Source organism: Gekko japonicus, unplaced genomic scaffold (assembly GCF_001447785.1).
Source record: "Gekko japonicus isolate JY-2015 unplaced genomic scaffold, Gekko_japonicus_V1.1 scaffold2269, whole genome shotgun sequence".
Lineage (NCBI taxonomy): Eukaryota > Metazoa > Chordata > Lepidosauria > Squamata > Gekkonidae > Gekko > Gekko japonicus.
The window spans coordinates 199787-211635 of NW_015170959.1; the positions used below are offsets into that span (position 1 = coordinate 199787).

The window sequence follows — 11849 nt, forward strand, 5'->3', positions numbered from 1 at the left end:
CATGGGCAGCATTGCCATTGGCTCGGCTTCTTAGTCTGCTAACTGGTTTTGACTGACAAAAGAGAGGAGTGTTTCTCAGTTGAGGAAGGGTGCCAGCAGCAGCTGACTGATGTGAGCAGGGTGCACCTCGGACGGGCCCAGGACATTCTGCTTTGGCTTAGCATAGTGGGGCACCCTGTGATACTTTCCCACAGAGTAGTTTAAATGGCAGGTGTTCCAGGGGCTCCCGTCTACGCCGCAGCACTGCCTTGGTCACAATCTCCCTGGCCCCTGTGCCACCCGCAGCAACCTTCCTTTGCCCTTTGTAGCTGCTGGCCGTGCCTGGAGTTTGGCCGCCTCTGCCTCTGTGTGAATGGCAGGAGGGTGCCGTTTCCTGACATTTGCCAGTCTGGGCAGCAGGCAGAGAGCCCACGAGGAAGGAGGGAGTTGGCAGAGAGTGGAGGGGAGCTGGGTGCAAAGCCTCCCTCTGCCAAGACGTTCACGGGAGGATTCAGGACCAACAGCTGTTACTGTTGTGCGTAACTCTGGTAGCCATCGTGGGGTTGGGGAGGCTGGCGAGGGGCTGCCTTGTGCTTTCCAAAGGGAATGGCCCTTCCTGGGGCCTTGGTTGACACCGGGGGGGGGGGGTTCCAGTCAGCAGGGCCCCCGTGTGTGTGCGTGCGTGTGTGCGTGTGTGCGGCCCTCCAGCTTTATTCAAACTCTGGTCTGGAGCCCCACCAGCGGAGCATCACGGGGACAAAGCATCTATAAAGAGAAGAGGCCGAGTGAGATAAACACTCTTATATTTAATATATAGTTTAGACTAAAAGGCTGAGGAAGGAACCCTGTAGCAACTTAGGCCTTCTCAGCACTACTGTAGCAGTTCACCCAGATCTTAAGCTAGTCCTAAAGGGCTTCAAGCACGAGGGCTTCCGGCTGGAGTGATCTCTTGAGTCCTGCAGGAGTACTCTGCACCCATCTGTAAGCATCATCCATTGACGGAAAAGGGTGACCCGAAATCACCAATCATGCTGCCAGGGTCAAGTGACCTCAAATGAAATATCAAAATATGTGGTGTACACAATGGCAGAGATTAAAAACAAAGTCTGAATATCAGGCTACATAGAACTTCCAACATGTGCTTTACATAAACTATAATAATTTCACATACAGAGCTGATGATATCGCATACGCAGTTGATGAATAGATCAAATGAACAACAAGACCAGATGCGTTTCAGCCTCTAGGGCCTTCATCGATGATCAATAATATATGCTCTTTCCAAAAGGCACACATTCAGAAGTAAATATATTATTCCAGACCAGGTGTTGCTTTCTGAACGTGCAACAAAAAATCCGAAATTGTTCTAAAAGTCTGCACTAAATAAAAAACATTTCTACCTCTTACATTGTGCAGTTGCTGAAAAATTATAAAGCAGGCCATGGATCCCTTCTCATGGTGACTGCACTCACAACAAAACCTTCAGCGTTATTACAATCTAAAAAACATGTTTGTTTATATATATATATATATGCTAAAATGTATAGATATATAAATATTTAAGTCTAAAAATTGCTAGATTTAAAATCAATCGGGTATATAAATAGATTTGCACACCAGCCTATTATAAAATTTCCAATGCCTCTGGATGTGTGTGTCATCAACCAAAAGTTGTGATAAAGTGGCCCATTTGTCATGTGATAATTAGTGATATGCTGGAGCTAAAGGGTGCTGCAGGAGTAACCCCCAGGTGTTGCATAACACAGCTCACAGAAGCAGGAGGGGGAGAGGAAAGAGGGGGAGGGGCCTGCGGGGCAGCGCTGTCAAAGAGCAGCAGGCACACCGCCACTCATTCAAAAACGGCAGATCCAGTCCACGTCTTCATTCAGTCCCATGGGTGTTATCATCTGGAGATTGTGTATCCAGAATACTTTCCTGTAGGAGTTTAAGCAGGCAGGCAATTTACCGCACAGTCCAGACACCTGTCTCAAACCCAAATCTCTACATGTCTAATGATGGAATCTCCCACTTCTTTTCTGTAGGAGTTTGAGCAGGCTTGTAGATACAGTCTGGACAACTTCCACAACCCAGAATCACAACTGCTGCTCAGTGTGGCTGGAAGTAAGACAGTGGGGTGAATGAGACAGTGCGAGAGTCACTGCCACAAAGGATCCATAAAAAGAAAGAGGAGGTCCAGAGAGTTAAGCCTCTGCAAGTCTAGTAGCAGGAAGAGGCAGCCAGGGCACTAGACCTACTGTTGCCATGCAGCCACTGCGGAAGGCATCATTAAAGACTCTTTTAACAGGACTGCGAGGAACGCGTGCCGGGGCCATGGACAGAGCTGGGGTCCTAAGCAAAGTGCCCTATGCTGGACTGTGGGGTGCACACTGTGGCCGAGGGGAGCCTTGTGCCTGAGATGCCAGATGTGCATCCACCCCAAGCACCCGACCCGGATGCAGACCAGCAGCCCTGGCCTCCAGGCATGCAGGGGCGGCGGCGGCAGCAGCGGCAGCAGACCCGAGGCAGAAGCCATGCTCTGACAAAGAGCCAGCAAATTACCATGCTACAGATGATTACAAAGTATCTCAAGTAATTGTTTCCTTTTTTATATATATATTATTTTTCTATATTTCTTACAAATTATTCAGTTATATTAATTATCATGTAGACAGAAATAATCATATATCCAAACATCTAAGTATTTTATCTTAATATATCACAAAAGATATTGCACAACCCCTTTATTAATGCCAGTCCTCAATTGTACAAAAGTTTCAAAAGGGAGGACTCCTTTAAGTCTATTTTGAATTAGTGCTCAGTTGCCAAATACTAACATAAAAGGTATCAAAAACAGAATAGGTTACAATACTAGCAGTCTCATGGTGAACAGAGTCTCAAGAAAGTGAAAAGTTCGTACCCAAAATATTTATCCGAATTTCACCAACGAACGCTGCAAAAGGTCTCTCTTAATGAGCTCAAGGCTTCCTCAGAAGTGAAAGCATGTTCATTCTCTCCTTAACCTTGCATAGTAATATAGAGGCGTGGCTAATTAAAGGGACATAGTGTCAGGTCCTGGAGTAACCACTCTGTACACAATAGTCCTTGATCAAGTTTATTGGTAAGATATGGCTTCTGGTCAGGTGAACACCTTTGCCAGAACTAGCGATCAATAGCCCAGGGGAGGAAAGTGGGGAACGGGTTCCACCCATCAGACATATGTCACACCCATTCAGGCTACTACAGGTCATGAGAGGATATACGACCCAACTAACTGCTTCTCAGGACTCCTGACTCCCAAGGCCACAGCTGGACCTGTGAACCATGTGGGGGTAGCTTCGGGAAAGTTACAAGCGGCGCCTCTACTCAACACCGTACATTCATTCTCACACTCACACACACACCCTTAGGAATGTCAGGGAGGACCGATAAGGCCTTAAGCGAAGCCAGCAGATGAGCAACGGGGCAGGGGTTACAAAAGCAAAAGTGGCCTTTAGCAACGCAGGGCAGCAAGATACAGTTATTGATCATGGTACAAGGACATTCAATCCCCAGGTCAAGGGTCCGAACCTGACATAACACCCCCCTCAAGCTCACCCTCCCCCCGGCTCGTCAGGATACCGTTTGTGAAACCATCGAAGAAGGGTGGGGGCCCTAACATGCTTGGAAGTAACCCATTCATTTTCCTCAGGACCAAAATGTTTCCACTTAATCAGGTACTGTCACTGTCCATGAAACAACCTGGAATCCAAAACCTCTTCAATTACATGGTGGAGTTCCCCATCGATTGGAAGAGGAGGTGGAGCTGGAGGATTGCATGCCCAGGGCGAGGGTCCTGGGTCCCGTTTCAATAACCTATAATGGAACACAAGATGCAAAGAACGTAGGGATTTAGGGAGGTCATGTTCAACAGCCACCTTGTTGATAACACGTACAACCTTAAAGGGCCCTACATACTTCCACCCCAATTTCCGCCGAGCTTGTAATCCTTTTATAGAAAGATACACAGAGTCACCAGGAGCAAGACTCCATTCGGGACATCATCATATTTTTATAGTCCTTCTTGGCCTTTTCTAAAGTCTTATGGAGTACCTCCCAATTCTTTGTAACATTAGACCACCACAGTTGAGCATCACTGGCGAGCGGTTGGCCTAAATCAACCAGAGGGAGAGGGCCTCCTTCATACCTGTGAACTGCTTTGAAAGGACTCATCCCAATAGAGCTGTGGACCGAGTTAAAACTTGATTAGTCCGCTCAGTCTGGCCATCCGTTTCAGGATGGTGACTGCTACTCACTCCATGTTTTAGGGTAGTGGGTAGTAATTGTAGTTCTATGTAGTGCAAAAAAATCTTCAAAAAAAAGGCCAATGCTATGCTGGGGATTAGTAGGAAGGGAATTGACAACAAATCAGCCAGTATCATCATGCCCCTGTATAAATCAATGGTACGTCCTCATTTGGAGTACAGTTCTGGTCACCACACCTCAAATAGGATATTATAGCACTGGAAAAAGTGCAGAAAATGGCAACTAGAATGATCAAAGGGTTAGAACACTTTCCCTATGAAGAAAGCTTAAAGCGCTTGGGGCTCTTTAGCTTGGAGAAACGACAGCTGAGGGGTGACATGATCAAGGTTTACAAGATTATGCATGGGATAGAGCAGGTAGAGAAAGAGGTATTTTTCTCCCTTTCTCACCATACAAGAACTCGTGGCACTCCATGAAATCGCTGAGCGGTCAGGATAGAACAGATAAAAGAAGTACTTCTTCACCCAACACATGGAGTTCACTGCCACAGGAGGTGGTGACAGATACAAGCATGGATGGCTTCAAGAGGAAGGTGGCGGGGAGAGTGGGGTATAAATCGGAAAAATAAATGGAAAAAATAAATATAAAGCAGACGTCCATCAGTGCCTATTAGCCACAAGGTATAGATAGGAATTCTCGGTCTGGGGCAAGTGATGTTCTGTGTTTTTGGTGGGAGGGAACAGTGGGAGGGGCTTCTAGTGTCCTGGCCCTACTGCTGGACCTCCTGAGGGCACCTGGTATTTTTGGCCACTGTGTGACACAGAGTGCTGGACTGGATGGGCCATTGGCCTGATCCAACATTGGCTTCTCTTGTGTTCTTTTGTTCTTATTGTTATGACTATTACTATATTATAATGCAACTGTTAGATAATTAAAATCGAGTTCATTTTAAGGGCTAAGACCTGTAAAGTGCTAAGTGATTATAACTGTTTCGATAATAAATTCTTCATAATTAGAATATTTTATGACTGGCTTTTTTTTATATAATATTTTATGGCGTGACCTGGTCCATGGGGTCGCAAAGAGTCAGACTCGACTGTGCAACTGAACAACAACAACAAAAAAGAATAATGAATAATAATCAGTTTAAAAATTCATCTTTATCTTTGTTTTAAAGAGGGTGATTAGATAACCCTTGGCTGAATTATTTTATTGCCCCCCCCCCCGTCATTAGTGTTGTGTAATGCCTGGTCTATCAATAGTAAAACCATAGTCCTTCAGGACTTTTTGCGTGAGCACCATGTAGACCTGGTATGCATGACCGAAACCTGGGTTTGAGATGGGGAGACAGTAGCTCTCCCCCAGTTGGCTCCACCTGGGTATTCAGTCCTTCACCAATTGTGGATTAGGGGGTGGGGGGGCAGTGTGGCCCTGTTCATTTGGGAGACTTACTCCTTCAAGGCGCTCCTACCGCCAAAGCTCACAGGCATCGAGTGTGCTGGCCTAGTGTGGGAAGCCAGGAAGAGTTCGCCTATCTGAGTGGTGTATCGTCCGCCCAACGCACTGGCCACTAGCCTGCTGTCGCCGATAGAGGCGGTGTCAAGCTGGGGATTGGAGCACCCCAAACTGATAGTCTTGGGTGACTTCAGTGTCCATGCAGATGATGCAGCCTCCAAACAGGCAGCGGACCTGGTGTCCATGGCGGTGCTGGGACTCTCCCAATATGTAATGGTTCCCACTCACCGGGCTGGGCACACGCTTGATCTGATCTTCGCGGTGGGGGTTACAGAGTAACCATATCACTGCTATGGCAGTGCCATGGTCGGACTGCCATGCCCTGAAGGCTCATCTGAATGTTTCACCCCAACCCCGTTTGGGGGGGCGAGCGTATTTTAGCTCACCTGTGGAGCCAAATTGACCCTATGCGGCTTTAGATGGCTCTGTGGGATCTGATGCCCCCAGGCATCTCGTTGGATGAGCTTGTAGAGGACTGGCACAGCCAACTCTCAGCAGCCATTGACGAGATCGCTCCCTGATGCCCTCTGTGCCCTCGCTTTAGGCTAGCTCCCTGGTATACCCAGGAGTTGTGGCTGATGAAGCAGAGGCTAAGACAGCTAGAGAGACAATGGCGGCGTACTCATGACAAAGTCACAAGAACATCTTACAGGACATTTATCCTATGAGATGGCAGTCAAAGCCGTGAAGAGAGAGTTTTATGTGGCCACAATTGCATTTTTGAGCTCATGCCCAGCCCAATTGTTTAGAACTATTTGGTCTTTGACAGTCTTGCCACAGGGCAGACCAAACGCTAGGGAATTGGACATTGGCTGTGGGGCTTTTGCAAGCCATTTCTCAGATAAGGTCTTGTCACTCCGCTGTGATCTTCCCCAATACAGTTGTGACAGTGAGTAAACTTGAGGCTTCATGCACGTCTTCTAGTCCGATATTGGATTATTTTAGTCCACTCACTCTAGAGGAAGTTGACAGATTGCTCTTGACGGTACGCCCAACCACATGCAGCCTTGACCCGTGCCCTTCATGGCTAATTAAAGCTGGTCATGAGGGGTTTTGAGGTGCCCTTAGGGAGATTATTAACAAGTCCTTCTCTGAGGGACTGTTCCCAGGGGCACTCAAGGAAGCAATGGTCTGTCCTCTCTTTAAAAAAACATGAGTCTCAAAATCAGTTGACCCTCCCTGGCCTGAGGGAGGCCAGGCTAGCTACTACCAGGGCTGGGGCCTTTTCAGTGGTGGTCCCTACCTGGTGGAACGAGCTCCCGGAGGAGATCAGGGCCCTGCGGGACCTTTCACAGTTCCACAGCGTCTGCAAGATGGAGCTCTTCCACCAGGCATTCAATTAGGGGTTGCTGCTGCTGTAGAGCCCTGGGCCGTGGTTTTAACGTCGAGCTGATGCCGTAAGAAATTACAAGCAGAAGAACATCTGAAAACTGTCCCATTTCAAAGCCAGCAGGAAAAAGTGGATCCCAGAGGAAGGTATATATTTGTGAGGGGAATGTTGGATGGCTCTCCTGTAACTGTAGCCTCGCTGTATGCCTTTAACTCAGACCAGCAATCATTCATTAAAGACACCCTTGAACAACTATCTGAATTCCAAATAGGCAAGGTGATTGTAGGATGTGACTTGAATTTAATAGTAGACCCAAAAATTTGTAAGACACACAAGACTCCAGGAACTAGGAGGAAAAATCACAACCCGACTGAACTTAGTAATATCTTAGAGCATTACCAATTGGGTGATATATGGCGTACATTAAATCCTGGTGATAGACAATATTACATATTATTCCCCCACACATGATATTTATACGCGTATAGACTTTCTTTTAGTATCAAAACCTTTATTAAATCATATTACTTTTGCAGATATTGGCCCCCACACAATTTTAGATCATTTATGCGTAAACGGCCTTCTATGGGTAAACTAATAGTAGAGGTCTGGATTGGTCTCTTAACAGACTTTTATTACAAAAAGAATATATCTGCTCTGAAACTGTTAAGAGCATAGAAGAATATTTCAAATTCAATGCAGAGTGTGGCGTTTCCAAAGAGGTGGTTTGGGATGCCTTTAAGCCTGTTGTAAGAGGTAAACTCACTTCAATACCTTCCTCCTATAAAAAAGAAAGGCAACGGGTTATTTCAGAAATTCAATTACAGATAAAGGACCTGGAAAATTGTCATAGCAAGTATGGAGGCAAAAAAACACTATGAAAACTTAACCAAGAAAGGAAAAAACTGGATTTGTTAGAAACTTCTTCTATTCAAAGAAATCTCTGAATACTAAAACAAAAATTAATTACAAAAACTCCCACATGTATTAAGATGCTCAAGCAAAGTGTCTATAAAAAAACGCACCTCTAATCTTATTTATGCTATTCATTCCCCTCAAGGACACCTTCAAACAACATCAAAAGGAATTAACTTTTAATGATTTTTTTCAAAAAATTTATAAATTAGAAAACCCACAACAGGCATCTATACAGAAATATCGGCAATCTATAAATTTTAATTTAAAATTAACTACATTTAACTACTACATTTAATTTAAAATTAACTACATTTAACTAAAATTAACTACTAGCTAAATTTTTGGATCAACCAGTTACCCCAGCTGAAATTAATGATATTTTAAAGAGAGTTAAAACCAACAAAGCCCCAGGCAGAGATGGCCTGCCTAGTGAATTTTATAAAAATTTAAAGACTCATTGATACCTGCCTTGGTTGACACCTACAATAATGTTATGTCAAAAGGTATAATCCCTAAAACATGGTCTGAAGTAAAAATAATAGTAACACATAAAAGAGGCAAGGACAAACTAAATCCAGCCTCCTATAGGCCAATATCAATTTTAAACCACAACTTCAAAATCTTTTCTTCACTACTAGCAGCATGCCTGAATAAAATAATAGCAACATATATTAATCAAGACTAGGCGGGATTTATCCCTAACAGATCTATAACAGATAATATCAGAAAATCTTTAAACATAATTGACTATGGCAAAACAAATAATATAGATTCCATTTTATTATCTTTGGATGCTGAAAAAGCATTAGATAAGGTTGAGATCATGTACCTCCAGACAGTGTATTCAACCAATCTATCAGGAGCCTATTGCACAAATCAGTATAAATAACTACAGATCTGAGAATCTATGTCTTGCTAGGGGAACCAGACAGGGTTGCCCCCCTCTTCCCTATGCTTTTCGCTATTTCTTCAGAACAGCTGGTGTATGCTATCTGTCATGACCCAAAGACTGAAGGAATCAAAATTAATGGAGAGGTTTATAAACTCAGTTTATTTGCAGACTATGAATTTTTTTATCTTGCTAATCCTAAAACATCTCTGACCCATATGATGGAACAAATTAATGCCTTTAGTAATATTTCAGGATCTACAAAGAACTATTCAAAATCAGAAATCTATCCTATTTGTTTGTCACAAGAAATGAAGAATTCATTTTCCATTTCACTGGGTTACAAAAGCCTGGAAATATTTGGGTATTAACATCCCTTTAAATCTATCAGACCTTTATAGCTATAACTATAAACAGATGGTTAGTGATTCCAGAAACCCGTTGGAGAACTGGAGTAAACTAACTAAATATGGCATTATGTTGTCGAAGGCTTTCACGGCTGGAGTTCATTAGTTGTAGATTTTCTGGGCTGTATGGCTGTGGTCCTAGCATTAATACCCGACGTTTCGCCAGCAGCTGTGACTGGCATCCTCAGAGCTATAATACAGAAAGATGGAGTGCTCTCTGTGTCAAGACCACGGCCATACAGCCCGGAAAATCTACAACAACTAAATATGACATTACTAGAAAAAATTGAAGCAATAAAAACATATTTCCAAAGTTTCATTTCTTTTTCAAAACTTACCTATTAAGATACCTTCAGGAGAATTGCAACAATGGCAAGCTTATATTTCAAAATGTATTTGGTCTAATAAAAAACCAAGGATCAAATTTGCTTTATTGACAAGACCTACCAAATGGGGAGGATTGGGCCTTCCCCACCTGGACAAATATTATTTAGCTGCACACCTTACGGATATAGCATTTTATGCTCAACCCACATCTAAAACTTGGGTCCAAATTGAGCTATGATTTCTAGCTTCAGGTTTTCTTTATGAAGCCATTTGGAATAATCCTAAAGTTAGGAAAATTAAAAATCCTATTAATCCCTATTTAAAACTTACTTTAGACTTATGGGACAGACATAGATCAGTTTTAGTGCCTAATGGTCACTCCTAACAGTCTTTCTAGGTCAGTCCTGGTTTTTTCCGGGTCAACAAACAGCTGACTTTTTGAAATGGAGGGAAAAGGGGCTGTACAGAATTGGTGATCTTTGTAATAAACAAATGCTTACCAAATAACAACTAGAATTTAAGTACAACCTTAAAATTCCGTGGCTGCAATATGTTCAAATCCATAATTTGCTTCATAATCCAAACATTATCAACAATTGGATGGGCCATTTACACCATTTGAAATTTTTATTCGTAATGGCACATAATCATCTAGAGGTTTAATACCATTATTGTATCAGCTCTTACGTCAAAAATCTTGGACTCACACCACAACCATACAGCAAACATGGCACAAAGACTGGTTTAATTTTGAGTGAAGAACAATGGCAGCATATATGGTCTTCTAGTTTATATTCAACCAATTCCTTAATATTAAACTGCAAAACTATAAACTCTATGCTCAATGCTATTTAACTCCACAAAAACTGTTCTATTCAAAAGTAATCTCTGATCCATGGTGTTGGAAAGGTTGCGGATTACAGGGTACCTTTAAACATTGTTGGTGGGACTGTCCCTATACTTTTAAGTTTTGGACAAGTACATTAAAGATTATAAAATTTTGTGCAAAACATTTTCTTACCCCAGAGTAAGTTCTTCTCAACTATTGGCCAAACCTCAAACTAACAAAAAACAAATCAGACCCGAGCCTTTGGGGAGGGCGGGAGACAAATATGGAAAACACACAAACAAACAAACAAATAAATAAATAAATAGCGCTTTTTTGATAGCGGCAAAAACTCTTATAGCACAAAATGTCTTTCTGGAAAAATGATACCCCTTTTTTGAGTATGTAATGCTTCATCCTAACTGTTTCAGTTCTTAACCTAAGAAATACGTAGATTTTATATTATATTGACTGTTCAGTGTCAAGTTGTGAATACGGTTTCAAATGGTAAAGGTGTAAAGGTGTATAATAATCAGTTGTATATTTTACTGTTTGAATTATTACAATTGTTGATGGAGTATTTATTTTGAAATGTTGTTTTAAAAGGACAGCGTGGCTTCTGCAAAGGGAAGCCTTGCCTCACCAACTTCTGGGAGTTCTTTGAGCAGGTTAGCAAGCATGTGGATAAGGGAGATCTAGTAGACATGGTATACTCTGACTTCCAAAAGACCACTGACAAGGTACCTCACATGGGGGCAGGTCCTCTTAAGGATTAAATATTGGTTAACTATCAAGAGAACAGAAATAAATGGAGTTCTTTCAGTAGAGGGAAGTAAGCAGTGGGGTCCCACTGGAATGAAAGATTATTCCCCACATTCATGTAGAGGAGGACCTGAGCTAAACACCTATAGAGACTTTGCAAAATTGTCTAGCTACAGCGTTCTCCTGGATGTATCTATTAAATAAAGATTAACCACCTTTAATTCTGATAATACAAAAGAGTAAGGGGTGAGTTCAGTTCTTTGAAATGTAACCAGCAAACCAGACAGAACAACTGTAGACACAATAAGAGGGGTGTGTGTGTGTGTGTGTGTGTGTGTGTGTGTGTGTTCTGAGCCAGACAGAAGAGTACAGGCGGGGAAAAGTTAACCCTACAATTACTGCAAAGACAAATGCCCAAACTATCGAAGTGCCAGCATTGCTCAATTCCGTTGTAGCAAATCCCAGTTTTAAAAGCCAGACAGGTTTCCAGCCACGTGGCAGGGAGGGAGTGGCTCAGGTGAGGGGCGTGGTGTGGCCGCGGCTGGGCTCAGCCGAGTGGCACAAGCGGTGCGAGTCGTGTGGCGCCGCCAGGTGGCTCCTCCTGCCACACCTGCCGGGCAGCGAGCAGCCCCGTGGTCCCCAGGGAGGCCTCCC

At 43.3% G+C, this 11849-nt stretch overlaps 1 protein-coding gene across 1 annotated transcript in view; it reads left to right on the top strand.

The window, feature by feature from the left end:
- The first annotated feature begins 2344 nt into the window (after positions 1-2344).
- NECAP1 (NECAP endocytosis associated 1) overlaps positions 2345-11849 on the top strand; it is a 37548-nt gene continuing 28043 nt past the window's right edge. Inside the window, exon 1 of the mRNA XM_015418925.1 lies at positions 2345-2568. Coding sequence (XP_015274411.1) covers positions 2345-2568 — 224 coding nt within the window. The remainder of the gene's footprint in view (positions 2569-11849) is intronic.